Source organism: Plecotus auritus, assembly GCF_963455305.1.
Source record: "Plecotus auritus genome assembly, chromosome: 13".
Classification (NCBI taxonomy): Eukaryota; Metazoa; Chordata; class Mammalia; order Chiroptera; family Vespertilionidae; genus Plecotus; species Plecotus auritus.
This window is the reverse complement of record NC_137779.1, coordinates 16,682,766-16,697,494: the sequence shown is the minus strand read 5'-3', so window position 1 is coordinate 16,697,494 and position 14,729 is coordinate 16,682,766. Positions and strand designations below refer to the sequence as shown.

Sequence of the window (14,729 nt, the reverse complement as noted above, 5' to 3'; positions counted from 1 at the left end):
CCCTTCCTCTCTGAAATCAATCAATATAAAGGTGAATGTGGCAGTCAAGACTTCTCTGGGATAGGGCAAGGTGGGCATGTGAGGGCTGGGGAGGCCGTGGTGGCACCAGCTTCAATGATGAGAACCCTCCGAGCCCAGGATGGAGGTGGGAGAAGCAAAGGCCTTTCGAAGGAGGTGGAATTTGGTGGAAGAGACAGCCACGCTCTCCACTCTGTGGGAAACTGTCAGGAGTGCCATGCAGAGCTTTCTCCTGTCTGCTCGCCCTCATCGCTCTGTCTTGGACACATGTGGGTGCCCAAACTTGGCTGTCCCCTCCCCAGGACGGAAACCGAGGTCACCAGAGAGCCCTCTGCCTGTCACCTTCCACGGAGGCAGTCGGTTCAACGAAGGGTGTGCCGAGGCCTCCCGTTCGCTCTGGGCCAGTCCCACTGACCACAGAAAAAGAGAACACGCAGAACTCGGTAGGTAATAAGATTTACTGGAAACTTCTCAGCCACATTCAGTACTGGTTTGGTGGATACATCAGAAGGAGGTTGCATAACATTAGGCAGGTGGAGGGGCTGGGAGGAGGGTGTGTGGGCACGTGTGTGCAGTGTGCCTGTGCTGGGCTGGGTGCCTGTCCAAAGTGGTAAGTGGGTGTGTGTGCATGTGTGTGAGTTTGTGTGTTTATGTGTTAACAAGATAAACGAACCAGAAAAAGAAATGTATTTTATCCCACTGCACATTGCCAAAAAAGCTAGACTTTCTTCTACCTGTGGCATCAAAAGGGAGTAAAAAATGATCGAATCACCAAGATTATAAATAAGGTTATTTGTTTCTCAAAAATCCCCAGTAAAACATTAAATATCTGCTCTTTTGGGGGAGAAATACATTCATTTTAGGGAGACCTCAGGAAAGCGACCATCCTTTTGCTCCACCCCAATGAGGTGGGGGAGGGGAAGTCCCCAGAGGGTCCTGAGGGTCCCCTCGAGTTGAGCCAGGTGGCCACTCACGTCCTGCCACTGAGGGAGACGGCCAATGCACAAGTGACAAATGAAGCTGCAAGTCCACTAAATTAAATCGAATGGGAAACACACGTGTGGTCGGTCCTGTCTTCACAGCCATTGGGGTGGGAGTGGGAGGAGGGGTGCCAATCATGGGGACTGGAAGTTGGGGTGGGAGGGTGTGTCAGGGCAGATGGAGAGCCTCCTCCTGCGGGAGCCCCAGTTCCCCCAGTGCTGTGTGTCAGGTGGTGTGCAGGCTAGTGAGGCGGGTGGGGGGGCACCACTTGGCTCTTGGGTGCCCTCCCCCACACTTTGGAAATTGACTGGAGGAGGGATGTAGCACCTTCTCCGACCCCTGGCTTCTCGCTGGGCTGAATGCTGCTCTCCACTGTTCCTCTGAAGGATAAAAGGAAGGAGAGGAAGGAGGCTGATGAAGCCGGCCTGGAGCAGAGCGTCAGCGTGGGGCCTGGAGGGTGGAGAGGTCCCAGCTAACCTGGTTCCACCCTCTCTGATGGTCTGTGGGGGGTGGAGCGGCTGCGGAGCTCCGTCTGAGCTGGCACATCTGGGATGAGACACCATTGTCCTGTCGTCACAGGAGCCGAGTTCTGTGAACACCTAGGAACAGCCGTCACTCCCAAAGTCACCTTGATGCGCCTCCTAGCTCAGCTTCTGCCACCTCCTTGGGTCCTGAAGACCCAGGTGAAGGGACCCCTCTACATCTCCTGCAGTTTGAGCCCAGCTTACCACTCTTTTCACAGGGAGAGAGGGAGGGAAGGAGAGAGAGGGAGGGAGGGAGTGGGGGAGAAAGGGAGAGAGGGAGAGAGAGAGAGGGGCTCTGGTGGCTCTTTCCCTCTCCTAAGTCCATGTTGCCTGAGCCCAGAGATGGGGCCTGGGAAGAACTGGCTGGAGCCCTGGGAATCCAGGTCGCACTCTGATCTGCAAGATGTGATGCCTCAGCCCCTCCCCCTCCTCCAGCCACTGGGCGTCTGTTGCTCCCTCCTGCCCTTGAATGTCTCGCAGGGGGTGGGACCGGAGCCCCAGCGTATTTGCCTTTCCTCCTACTCTGTCCCGGCAGAGCCTCTCTCTGCGAACAGCACTGCTCTGCCTCAGGGCAGGGCTGTAAACCGTCAAGTCCTCCCGTCGGGTGCCATCGGTCCTCGGGGGTTCGATGGATCCAGATCTCACTCCTGCCTTTCCGTAGGGCTGCTGGGCCGGCCCCACCAGAGTCCTCCGCAGTTCCAGGGAAGCAGGGCTGGGTGTCATAGAAGCTCGGTGGTTGGGAAGGAGCAGGTGTCTCCTCTGCATTTTGTCAAGCTACTGATTCTGGGAAGCGAGGGCCCAACTTCCTCGGTGCTGCCTGCCCATGTCCCCTTCCCCCCCACCCTGAAACCCCCTGACGACACTCCTCTCCTGCTTGGTGATCAGTGCCATCTGGGCTGCCAACTACTCCAGGGAGTCACTGTGTTCCAAGCCCAGGTCACTGACATTCGTCGTTTGAAGCTCGTCAGCCTCCTCCTCCAGTTCCTCTTCCTCTTCCTCTTCCATCTCATCCTCCTCCTCTTCTTCCGTCCCATCCAATGAGTCATCGTGTGCGGCCATCATGGCCTGCTGCATGGCCATGGTAGCATTGTCTGAGGACAGGGACTGCAGGTTGTCCAAGCTGATGGAGCCTGCGAGAGAGGAGGGGAGGGTCAGGCCAGGGACCTCCGTGTCGGAGGGTTCAGTGGGCCGGCTCAGGGGTGGTGAGCTGGCAATTGCTGGCATGAAGCCCCTGCGACAGCCCCCACCTGCCCCTCCCAAGCAGCAGCACCCTGAGCTACCTTTCCTGAGCCTCTTCTATGGAAACATGTGAAATACTTGTGACTTGCTAACACTTCTGCAGGGCAGGTATTATCCCTTCTAAAGAGGAGGAAGCTGAGTCTCAAACAGTGAAGGCATTAGCTGGAGGTGACACGGTCAGGCACGAGAGAGCTGGAATTCTCCCTGTGGTTGACCCAGCTCACAATCTGCTTTTCCCGCCATCCCTCATGAGACAGTTCAGGAACCGCCATGTGGCCACGTAAGTGCATGCGCACACGCAGGTAGGGAAGTACACACGCAGGAAGGGATGCACACATGCACACCTCCGCTCCTCCCCCACGGAGCTAGCTAGCCTGTGCTGAGCTATAAATGTCTGGCTCATTGAATTATTCATTATGCACCAGGCAACCGGCAGTTAAAACAGTGTCTGTGGAGTGTGATGGAGGAGCTGGGAAACAAAGCCCCTCTCGCCTCCGTGCATGAGCGGCTGCCTCTCCCGTATTTACAGACGGCACTGGCTCTAAGCAACGTTGGCGGGTGTGGGAGTGAGGAGGGGGCTCCGTGGAGCAGTCATGGGCTCCGATGACCACTGGCCCCCTGGCCTCTTGAGATTGGTCTTGGCCTGTTAAAATAATGCAAAATCCTCCTCCTTTCCGGTTTGTCCACACACTTCGGTAGGGGTCAGGGCGGGCTGACTGTGAAGAGCAGATGTTCAGCGCGTGGATCTTTGCATAGCTGTCCCGCCCGCCAGCCCAGCCCCAGTCCTTACCGTCGGGGTTTGTCCCTGGGGCGCCGCCCTGCTGCTGCAGCACCCCCGCGGCGATAGAGTTGGGCCAGAATCTTTGGGTGGGCCGGTGCTGGGACTTGATCTTCTTGGCTTTAGGGGCAGGGTCTGGGTTGCTGGCATCAAGCATGGGCTGCAGGATGCGCCTCCGGGCATTGATGAACCTGCCCGGGGTGAAGGTGGAGACCTGGTTAGTCACACCTGCATGGAGGTGGGGTGTGCGTGCACATGCGTGTGTGTGTGTGTGTGTGTGTGTGTGTGAGAGAGAGAGAGAGAGAGAGTGTGAGAAAGAGCAGAGAGGGCTAAGCTGCTTTCAGACCCAGCCGCTGATCCACTGTACAGAACAGACTGGGGTCTGATTGGGGGTGAAAGCCCAGCTGGGAAAAGGCCCTGGGCCCCGAGGACTCACGGAGTCGCTTGGTAACCACAGGCAGCATGGGACGGATGCGTGAGGGTCAGAAATCTTTCCTCAGACCCGTTGGGGTTGAACAGAGGACGGGAGAGCCCCCTTAGTCAAAGGCACTAACCTCTGACTTCTCTCCGAGGGCCGAGGGCTCAGATCAGGGAGCCCAACTCCTATGTGTACTCCCACCCAGCCAGACCCTCCCCCCACCTCAGATTTCTGACAGCCCAGCTGGACACAGAGAAGGGGAAACTGAGGCCCCTGTGCGGTCAGAACGGCCGACGCTTCCTCCTCCTTCCCACCACTGCTTTGGAGAAGGCTGTAGTTTGCGTTAAGCTCACATGTGGGGGTAGACCAGGTGACCACTGGTGGCCCCTGCAGTCCTTGGCTGCAGGCACTGGTGTCTGCAGTGCAGCTGGGGCTGGGTTTCCTATCCAGTGATGTTCCTGGCACAGTTTCCAGCAGAGGGCGCTAAGAAGCCGCAAATGAAGCGATCGGGGCTTCTGCTGATCCTGGCTTTCTGCTTCCAGTCCAAATGGGGGGACTGGCGTGGTGGCTGCTACTGAGGCAGGACTAGGCATTCTAGTCTCTCCTCCAGGCTGTGCATTCCCTTGCCAAGCAAGTGGCCTGTGCATCTGAGAGCCGGTGGGTGGACGATGCTAACTCACCAGTTATTGACTTGCAAGAGGGTGAGGTTTGTCTGGGCCGCGATCTGCCTTTTCTCATCCTCCGTGGGGTAGGGATGCTGAAATGAGAGGTGAAAGGCTAGTGAGGTGTGGGCATGTGGTGGCCTGGCCCCCTTAGGGACTGTGCCCATGTCACAGACACTATCCTGGGCTTGTGGTTTGGAAGCCCAAACTGGAGAAAGTGTAATGTTTATTTCCCAAAAGAATGGGGTTATGGCTTGGATAGTGGCTGCCCCATGTCTTTGGCTCCACAATGAGGGGCCCCGCCCTCAAACCCCCATAATGGGACCATTATATATGTTAACTGGTGGCCCGGTGCACGAAATTCGTGCACATTAAAAGGGGATTAATTAGAGGAAATAATTTAATATTGCTATTTGCCCTTTCTCTATAATAGAAGTGTCAGAGATTAAAGAAAATTAGTAAAATGTATATGAAAACCTTGCTCCTGTCAGAGTCTGGGGCACACCACGGGACCCAGAGTCAAGTCCCCGCCCACCCACATTCGCCTCAAAATCGCGTGAGATCCAGACCTGGCCACCCACCCCGCCATTGGGCTAGATTCAGACCTGGCCATTCCCACCCTTGTCAAGTCCCACTGGGCAGGGGACGTAGCCTCAGGTCCCCTGGCCTGGCACCAGGATGGGGGGTGTGGCCTGAGGTCCCCCAGCCCAGACCAGGGTGGGGGGCGTGCTTTGAGGTCCCCTGTCAAGCCCTGCCAGGTGTGGGACATGGCCTGAGATCCCGTCAAGCCCTGCTGGGTGGGGGGCATGGCCTGAGGTCCCCCGTCAAGCCCCACCAGGCAGGGGTGCGCAGCCTCAGGTCCCCTGTCAAGCCCCGCTGGGCGGGGGGCGCGGCCTGAGTTCCCCCAACCCAGCACTGGGGGTGCACCTTGAGGTCCCCCGTCAAGCCCCGCCGGGTGGGGGAGGGCATAGCCTCAGGTCCCTGCTGATTGCTCGTTAAGGCTGCTTATGGGAACTTGGCCTCAGCTGTGGGTGTAGCCATCTTTGTGACGGAGTGATGGTTAATTAGCATATTCCCTCTTTATTAGATAGGAGAATAGCCTCCAAGGCACTCTACACCCTCCACACCTGGTCCTCTTCCCCACCCCCAGCGGCAGGGCAGGCATTGCCAGTGTGGAGACACACAGTGGCATCGAAAGCCACAGGACTGTCAGGAGGTGGTAAATGGGGTGATTCCAACTCCATGTAAGTTAGCTGGTATGTACTGTATACCCACTGTGCGCCGATTCACGCTAGGCATCCTAGGAAGCAGGAGATAGAGCGACATCACTGCTCGTATAATATGTCATAGCCTGTAAAGGCTTCACGCACTTACTTTCGTTTACTAAGCACCACACCCAGACTGTGTAAGGCAGGCCATTCTGTGCCGCCGTCCCACCCTGCAGGCCAAGCACTGAACGGCTTCTCCCGTGCGCCCTGCGCTGTGTTCCCTGCGGTTTGCTACTCATCCGTTCTGAGTTGAGTCCAGTTTCCCTCCCATCACTCATGATGCCATTTGACAAGGTCGAGTGGGTGGCTTGGTGGGGGAGAGAGAGAGAGGAAGGGGTGCAGTGTCTGTGCCATCCCTGGAGCTCTCCAGCCCATGCCCCGACCATGTGTGTCTCTCAGACTGTGGCAGAGACCTTGTCTTATTAACTCATCTTCCACATGCAGACGACACACCAATGACAGTTGAGCGGAAGCCACGGGTGCTGTGGTTTGGGAAATGGGCACCATTGAAGCTAAGGAGAGAGGGTGTCGGCCAGAGGCTGGGGGAGGCTGAACAGGTCTCGCTAAACAATGGGAGTTTTGAGGGGCGGTGGGAAGGGGTCCTTCCAGCTCCCCGGGTGGAGAGCCACATGATAGCTGGGTCTATGTGTCTCTTCAGGCCTGTGCACCGGGCACCTGGCATAAAGGTACGGTGAGTATCTGAGTGGGTCAGAGCCTTGCCCTGGAAGCCAGAGGCGATCGGGGGGCTCCTGGTGCAGAGGGCGAAGCCGGCCAGCATCCTCAGGCCAGGATCGTTCCTTAAGGTTGAGGGGGTGTTTGGGCTTCCCAAAGCCCCAAAGACTGGGACCCAAATCCCGGCTTTGACTAGCTGTGAGCGCAGGCATGCCACTTATAAAGCCATCTAACGAGTAAATGAAATTATACTTGTAAAGCACACGCTCAGTAGAGGAGCTCTCATGCTGTTATTATTGGATGATGTCAGCAAGGTGCTTGAAGGTCTCTAAGGGATGAGTTTATGATCAGCAGCCTCGGGAGCGCCCTCATTATCGGTGACAAAGGAAGCAAGCGGCTCTGTGGGCCTCCGCACCCCTGGCCCAAGTCATCAGAACCCTGCGTTGTTTAATTCACACCTCTGACCCGCCTGCCACGCCGGGGCAGCGGGACTCGTGACTCGTGCAATGTTAGGATTCTAACAGAAGGAAAGCACCTCAGTGTCAAGGAGCCAGTCTCCCCCTGATTGGAGGCTGGGAGGAGAGACTGCAGCCACAAGAGGCAGAGCAGCAGGGGCTCTGTGCGCCCACACCTTCTGGGGGAAGGGGTGGGGCCCACACCCTGCTCCCTGCTCCCTGGGGCTCCCGTCCCCCTCACCAAGGAGCCAAGCTGCCCATGGCCAGCCAGTCTGAGAACACAGCAAAGCTTTTTTTTTTAGCTTTCTTGGGCCCACGAGGCCCTTCCATGCCTCCATGCCTTTGCACACGCTGTTCCCTTCTCTGGATGCTCTTTCCCCCACGTTCCCTGCATGAGCGAAGACCTGTCGTGGATGGAATCCTGGGGGAGGTCATTCCCAATCCCCTGGGGCAAAGCTGGCCTCACTGCAGGTGAATGACTGCACAGGCCACTCCCTGACAATCCGGGAAGGACCCTAGGCAGGACCCAGTCTTATTAGATACTGTGCTCCAGTGTCCAGACCAGCAGCAGGCAGAGTAGATGTTCAGTGCTGTGTATCGAACAGATGAGTGAGCCGGCCTCGCGGGCCGCGCCTGTTCACCACCTACAGGTGCGGGGAAGCCGCCGCCTGGGCGTCCACTAGTGAAAGATGCCTGCCATGAAGAGCTCGGAGCTGAGAGGGGAGGGCGCTGGGCAAAAGGAAAACCCCTTTATTAAAGGGCAGGTGTAAGTCCACTCGGAGGTGGTGGGAGCTGATTGGTCGGGAGGGCTCCCTCCGGAGGTGGGCCTGCCGTGGACTCTGAAGAAGGACCCGGCCCTCCCAGTGAAGGAGGGGGTGGGCCCTCGGGGCGGGAGCCCTGCACTAGGTCTCCTGTAAGCCAGCCAGATGCGAATCTCTCCCACTGTAAGGACCCCCAGAGGAGATCTCTCAGCCCCCACGGAAGTAGTGTTTGCTGTCTCTAAGGGGCTTCTGGTGTGGCCTCCGTGTGCGTGGATGTCATAAACCCACAGACGAACACACTCCCGCTACATGGAGAGGACCAAGTGGAGCGTCACGGAAGTCGGCTGGTGTTCTCTGTGGATGAGGATGTTAACCTCGTCCTGGGAGAGTGCAGGTCCCAGTGCCCCTCTCTCCAGGAACCAAGATCTCAGGGGCACGTGATGGAGGCCATGGGGTAGGGGGCAGCAGCTGGTGCAGCTTGGGGGACAGGTGTGTGTGCTGGAACATTCCTGGCGCCACATCTGACAGCTCATGGGAGCCGTCCAGCTTCTACCCGCCTCAGACCAGATGGTTCCTGAGGTCACAGTCAAAATAGCCTGGCCCCGAGCAGACCTGGACCTGGCCATGCTACTTTTAGCACAACTGGAAGGACTCAGGGCCAAGGACAGGGCAGGAATCCAGGGAGACTGGGGGCCACCTCGCCATGTGGCTGGTCTCGGGGTTACCTGGGGGAACCTGGGAGGGAGGCACAGGCAGTGGCCCCTGGAAGTAGATAATTCCTCCTTGAAAAAGGCGCAGACGAGCTGGAAAAGGACAGATCTCCGCTCCCGCCCTACCCGGGCCCGCGTGGGGCCACGCATGACTAGGAGTGCTGCCCTGTGGCTCGGGATGGCCCCTGGAGAGGTCAGTCCTGCCCACCACTCATCAGCGGTGCGACCTTGGCGATTGCTTGTTTGATGTCTTAGTTTCCTCCGTGTAAACAGAAAATAAGACTTTGGGGGGTGGTTCCATGCACTATGCCGGTGAAGGTGCGCCCTCCATTGGCTCACTGCATACAGTGGATGACCCCTCCCAGACATCCTGCCCTCGATCAGTGTTTAGTCTCCAGAGGAGGAGTGACATGGGGAGGTGCTGGTGGCACCAGTTGCCATCAGGAACGCCCTTGGGAATCTAACCCAGATGGTCCCTGACACCTCTCTTCGCAGCCCATAGCCAGTCTCCGGGCTCAGCTGAAGCTGAGGAGTCTCTCAGTTTGGGTTCTGCCTGGGTCGGACGGAGGCTTGGCCAGGGCTGGTGGAGAGGGGCCAGGCCGCTGCTGTCACCGAGAGCCCCCCGAGATTGTCCTCCCACACCCTAGCCCAGCCGTGGGCAAACTACGGCCCGCGGGCCGGATCCGGCCCATTCGGCTGTTCTATCCGGCCCGCGGAGCCGAAAGAGTGGAGGGTTCTCTTGCTCTCCCCTCCGCTCCTTTACTTTGAATTTATATTAGTTCACACAAACACTCTATCCATGCTTTTGTTCCGGCCCTCCGGTCCAGTTTAAGAACCCATTGTGGCCCTCGAGTCAAAAAGTTTGCCCACCCCTGCCCTAGCCCATGCCGATAAGCACAAGGCCGGCCAGGTTACCACGGGACACAGCCCAGGAAGGAGCCTCCATCGTGTCCTCGGCCCTGAGCTGCCGGTGGAGTAGGACATGGAACGCTGGCCTCACTGAAAGGGAATGACTGCATAGCCCATTCCCTTTCCATTCCCCGGACCCGGCGTTGCCCAGGGCCAGCTGCACCCTCACTGATCCCTGTGGGCGAGGCCTGAGGCCCATGCTGTCAGCTCCACATTGCTCTAGGACAGTGGTCGGCAAACTCATTAGTCAACAGAGCCAAATATCAACAGTGCAACGATTGAAATTTCTTTGGAGAGCCACATTTTTTAAACTTAAACTTCTAACGCCACTTCTTCAAAATAGACTCGCCCAGGCCGAGGTATTTTGTGGAAGAGCCACACTCAAGGGGCCAAAGAGCCGCATGTGGCTCGCAAGCCACGGTTTGCCGACCACGGCTCTAGGAGGTTCAGAGGCCAACCAGAGGGGGCAGCAGGATGGCGAGGCCCCGAAACATCCCTCGTTTCATCATCAACAGCAGGTGCGCCCTGGTTCAGAGGTGCTACATGGACAAAACAGCCTTTAGAACGTGAGAAGCACAAGGGGTACCTCCTTCCTGCAGCTGCCCCAGCAGCTTCCTTTCATGGGCTCTTTGTTACTCCTCTCCCCTGACCTGAGCACAAACAAAAGCACAAAGAAGTAGCTTCACGTATCATCACAAACACCCATGTGACCACCACCCAGGTCAAAACATAGGGTACTGTCAGCACCCGGAGCCCCCTTCGCACCACCCTCCCCGCCCCCCCCCGCCCCATCACGACCCCCAACGATAACCTGGTTTTTATGGTACTGGCTTCCTTGCTTTTCTTTATGGTTTTAGTGTCCATGTTACATCCTTACACATTATGGTTTGGTTTTTGGACCCTATAAATGAGTCATATAGCCTGTATCTTTCACTCCACAGTGTAGCCGTGAGACTCATTTTTGGTATTTTTGTGTAACTATAGCTGTCCATTTTCATTGCTGTCTAGTTTTCCCTTGTAAAAATCTACCATCTTCCCCTCCTTCACCCTCCTGTAATCTCAAAGCTGCTCTCCTCCCTCTGGGCGCTATTTCAACCATCCTTCACCCTAAGGCAAGATGGTTTCTTCTTAATTCGCTCCCAACCTCTCGGCTCATCCTGATGCCCCTCCCAGGAGCTCCGAGCGCCCGCCCTGCTCAGCATCCCATAGGATGGTTTGTTTAGTGTCTGTCGCCCAGTGAGACAGGCTGCAAGTGTTTGAGAAAAGGGACCACTCTTTCCTTTCCACCCCACCTCCTCAGCGGGGAACATGCCTGGCCAGGTTAAGTGTTCGCTGTCTCTGCTGAGTGACTGGTAGGGACCTAAGGCGTCACTGGCACTTGTCACCATTCCCTTGTGTATCTGTGGTGTGAGGTGGTGGGAGAGGGTGGGGAGCCCGGCCAGGATCCCACCCAGAGTCCCGCGGGCTGACTTGGTAATGCTACTCCCGCTGGGTTGTTTCATGAGTATTTGTGGGGGAGAGGGTACATAGGAGTCTGTTGGATTGGGGCACACTGCTCAGCTCTCGGGAGGTGTCTGGGAGTTAGCAGGGAGAAACAGGTGAGAACATGGACTCAGGGCCCGCCTGCCGGCTTTGCATCCTGGTCTCTCACCAGCTTGAGGCCTTGGGCTCCTTACTCTTTGCTCGCCCGTAAAATGGGGGAAGAATTCCACCTACCTATGGGCTGTAGTAAAGATGAAATGAGTTAATATTTGGAAGGTGGGTAGGATGCTGTCCGGCACACTCTACGAGTGTTTGTTACATAAATAACAAGAAGATAAGCCTGCTGCTGGGGCACGTGGCTCCATCTCTGTAAAGGCCGCAGGTCATTTTCCGGACAGGTGCCGAGAGCCCCAGCAACCCTTCGGCACACGGTGTCCCTTCCTGGTTGCTGGACCGCACCAGCCCCTGTGCACATGATGGGAGAGTTTCCTTCTAACCTGGGTTACATTATGGGGGCATTTCCTCCTAACCTGGGTTACATGATGGGAGCATTTCCTCCTAACCTGGGTCACATGATGGGGTGTTTCTAACCTGGGTCATATAATGGGGGCATTTCCTCCTAACCTGGGTCTCAGGCTTCTTGGGGGTGCTTTGAGGTTGGAAATATCCCCTGGCCATGTTTTTCAGGGGGGTATCTGAGCTGCAGGCTCCTGTGGAGTGTTCTGGGGCTCAACGCAAGCCAGTCTCCCACACCCGTCTTTTCAGCTCAGCTCCATCCAACCCTGCGACTGACCGGCCTTTGACAACCTGACCTGGTCTTTGATGGAGACCCCGATCTTATCTCCTTCCTTGGGACTTGCTGCTGCGACAGTGGCCACTGTGGCACATACCCTGGACTGCGGCTGCCCTAGGGCATGCCTTTGCACTCCATCCTTCCTGGGGAGCCGGAGGGCAGCTTCCAGGGTCTGTTCTCTCTACGTCCTGATGTGTCCCAGGCAGAAATCCAAGACCTAATGCTCCCCTTGCACTGAAAGAGGAAGGCAGCAGGAGCCCAGCGGGCCTCACTCTCAGTCTCCAGGGGTACCTCCCACCCAAGCGCCACGGGTGCGGGTGCCTGAGCTGCTCTGCTCGGAGAGGCACCAGTCACAGCCCAGGCCGAGGTGCCACGGGTTCCCCAGGCTGCACAGAAGAGAATAAGGGGACAAGACGCCGTCATCTCTCAACTGGGAGGATGGCTCGGTCCCTTTGGCCAGTCAGGGACACTGATGATCTGTCAGGAGTAATTAGAATCCAAATGATTCCCCCTCCTCCTCTTCCCTCCCAACCCTGAATCCTAGCCCCCTTCCAGGCGCAGGCAGCCCACACCCCAGCTCCTCCACCAAATCCTGTTAACTACTGTCTCCGTGCTGCACATGCCGAGGCCCGAGGCCAGCCCTCCCCCAGGGCGGGGTTACTTCCCACCAGACTTTCAGCAGTGCACCCACAATAAAGTACAGGTGTGCAGGGGTAGTGTCGTATTTAGCCTCCGACTCCCCAGGGGTGGCGTGGTGGAGTCTGGGGCACAGAGTCCCTGGCTGATGTCCAGCTGCAAGCAGCCTGGATGTGTGCGCCATCCCAACCACGGCAGGGGAGCCGGGCTTTGCCGAGATCATTCAGCCTCTGCTCTGAAGGCCTGTGAGTTTCTGTTAAACTCAAGCCCGCCTCCCTGCTCATCCAGCCAGAGAGCACAGACCCTCTGACATCCCACAGCCGGCCGCTCACCTTGTAAGAGGCGTCCCACTCCTCACCGCGTGCCTAGAGTTTTGGCTAACTTAGAACACTACAGAATTCACAGAGTCCTCAGTGAAATACCGGACATGAATCCTCATTGGATTCTCCAGGCACCTATGAAATAGGAATCATTGTTCCCATTTTACCCATGAGAAAACTGAGCCCAGGGTGTTCAAGACTGGCTGCAGGTCACACAAGTGGTAAAGAGCCTAGTTCCCACGCTGTATCTTTAACCACATTCACCCAGCTCTGCACCAGCGGCTCTGCCAGGCGCTGTGCTTTTTAACACATCACTGATATCTTCTTCACAGGTGGGCCTCATTATCCCCATTTTACTGAGACGAAATCAACTGACCCGTTCAAGGTCACATGGCAAATAAAGATAGAGGTGTGTTCAGTCTCAGGTCTCTCTGCCTCCAGAGCCCTCGACTCTATGCTGCCCTCAACCAGCCAGCCTCTTCCAGAGACCCATCACCCCTGGCACCTGGACGCTCCGTCATATGACATGCTTCCTGTTAGTCATCTGAGCAGACATTCCCCATCCTGGCTGCCCTGTTCGGGGCTCAGCTCATCAAAGGACCTTTTGAAATCTGATGCTCAGCCTTGCACACACCATCCTAGATGTGTCCACAGCACAGATGGTCTACTCATCTCACCTCTGCGGATTCCTCCACTCTCCAACCTTTGAGCACGTGTGTTTGTATAATTGCACCTGATTACGGGTTGACCACACAGGTGTATGTGTATAATTTATCCCCTAATTAAACGATCAGCCCCCTGAGGGCTGAAATCACGTCCCATACCTGGAACTTTGGTGTTGGTGGGTAGATATGCTATTTAGGATTTAGATCACATTTTCCTATGGCAACATGTTAATTTGAAAACAGCTGTTTTCTGGGCTCCCCTCCAAGGCCTGTTTGATTAGAGATCGGTGTTCTGGTGGAGGGAAGGACAGACAAGAGATCTGCTTTCAGGGGACAGAGCCAGGCCTGGGGGCGCTCTAAGATGGGTCAGCACAGACTTTGCCAGCTTCTCCTTTTCTGCGCGTGGCCCCGCCCCCCCTCCCCCAGCCCCAGGCCTGTGTTTTCTGACATCAGCATTCTGAGTCTGAGGCCTCTGGCTTCTGGACTTCAGTGTCTACTCCCTGGAACTACATTTGTGATGATGCAGACAAAGCTTTTGTCAGGTTCTCAGCAAGGTCAGGGGCCTGGGGGGCGGGTGGGGCTGGGCGTAGAACTGCTAGAAACCCTTCCTCTGCCACCCCATTCTGGCTGTCTTCTCAAAAGGCTGTGCTACCAGTAAAAGGTCCCAGTCCCAGCTGAGTGGGAGTAGAAAGGCAGCTTTGGACTAACTCACACTAAGCTGTGATGAGCGATGGCCTCCTGGACGCCTGAGGCATCTGCTTTGGAAAGGGATTTTACAATTTTAAACAGATCTCTGATGAGTGAAACCTTAGATAGCAAGCCAGCAGAGTGTGAGGATGTCAAAGGAAAAAGTTGCAGGCAAGCTGTTTTGGATCAAGAACGGTTCAGCCTCCTTAAGCCATTTTCTTGCTTTTCAAGCTTTTCTTACTTTTTTTTTTCCTTCCCAGATTCTCCAGAAGTGTCAGGATTTCTCTCCGCATTTTCCAAGGCAAGCTGCTGAAGGGGTCCTGGAGCGAGACTGGAGGCAGCTGCAGCAATGGGCATCCGGACAGAGGCTTTCATACCCTCATCTCATTCTGTCTTCACAACAGTGCTACGAGCTGCAGGTTGAGACCCCATTTTACAGCAGAGGAGACTGAGGCCCAGGCCCCTGGCAGGTGGATGGGGCAGTGAAACTCAACTCCAGATCCTGCCTCCAGGTACCAGGTCCTCTCCTCCCACCGCACTATTTTTGTTTGTAAGAGACTGACTGACGGATGCTGTAAGTGGGTCCCCGACGGAGATAAAGGTATAATTCCCTTAGAACTTAATGCGACGCGAGGCATAGTGAAGGTGGCAGCCACGTGAAGCATGTCTGCTGAATGACTGAAGGCAACACCACGGTGCAGAGGCAGCTGCTAGAGTCCACCTCCTCGCACCTCTGTGACCAGGAGCCCAC

General features: G+C 56.4%; 1 protein-coding gene across 9 annotated transcripts in view; it reads right to left on the bottom strand.

The window, feature by feature from the left end:
• Positions 1 to 462: 462 nt before the first annotated feature.
• The window catches only part of PKNOX2 (PBX/knotted 1 homeobox 2), a 309,668-nt gene continuing 295,401 nt past the window's right edge, over positions 463 to 14,729 (bottom strand). For 8 of the 9 annotated variants that reach the window (XM_080650408.1, XM_080650409.1, XM_080650412.1 and 5 more), the window contains 3 exons: positions 4,639 to 4,715; positions 3,553 to 3,731; positions 463 to 2,653 (listed from right to left, as the gene is read on the bottom strand). In XM_080650408.1, the coding sequence (XP_080506534.1) occupies positions 2,427 to 2,653; positions 3,553 to 3,731; positions 4,639 to 4,715 (483 nt within the window). In that variant the 3' untranslated portion in view covers positions 463 to 2,426. The remainder of the gene's footprint in view (positions 2,654 to 3,552; positions 3,732 to 4,638; positions 4,716 to 14,729) is intronic. The other variant, XR_013959564.1, reaches the window with a different exon arrangement.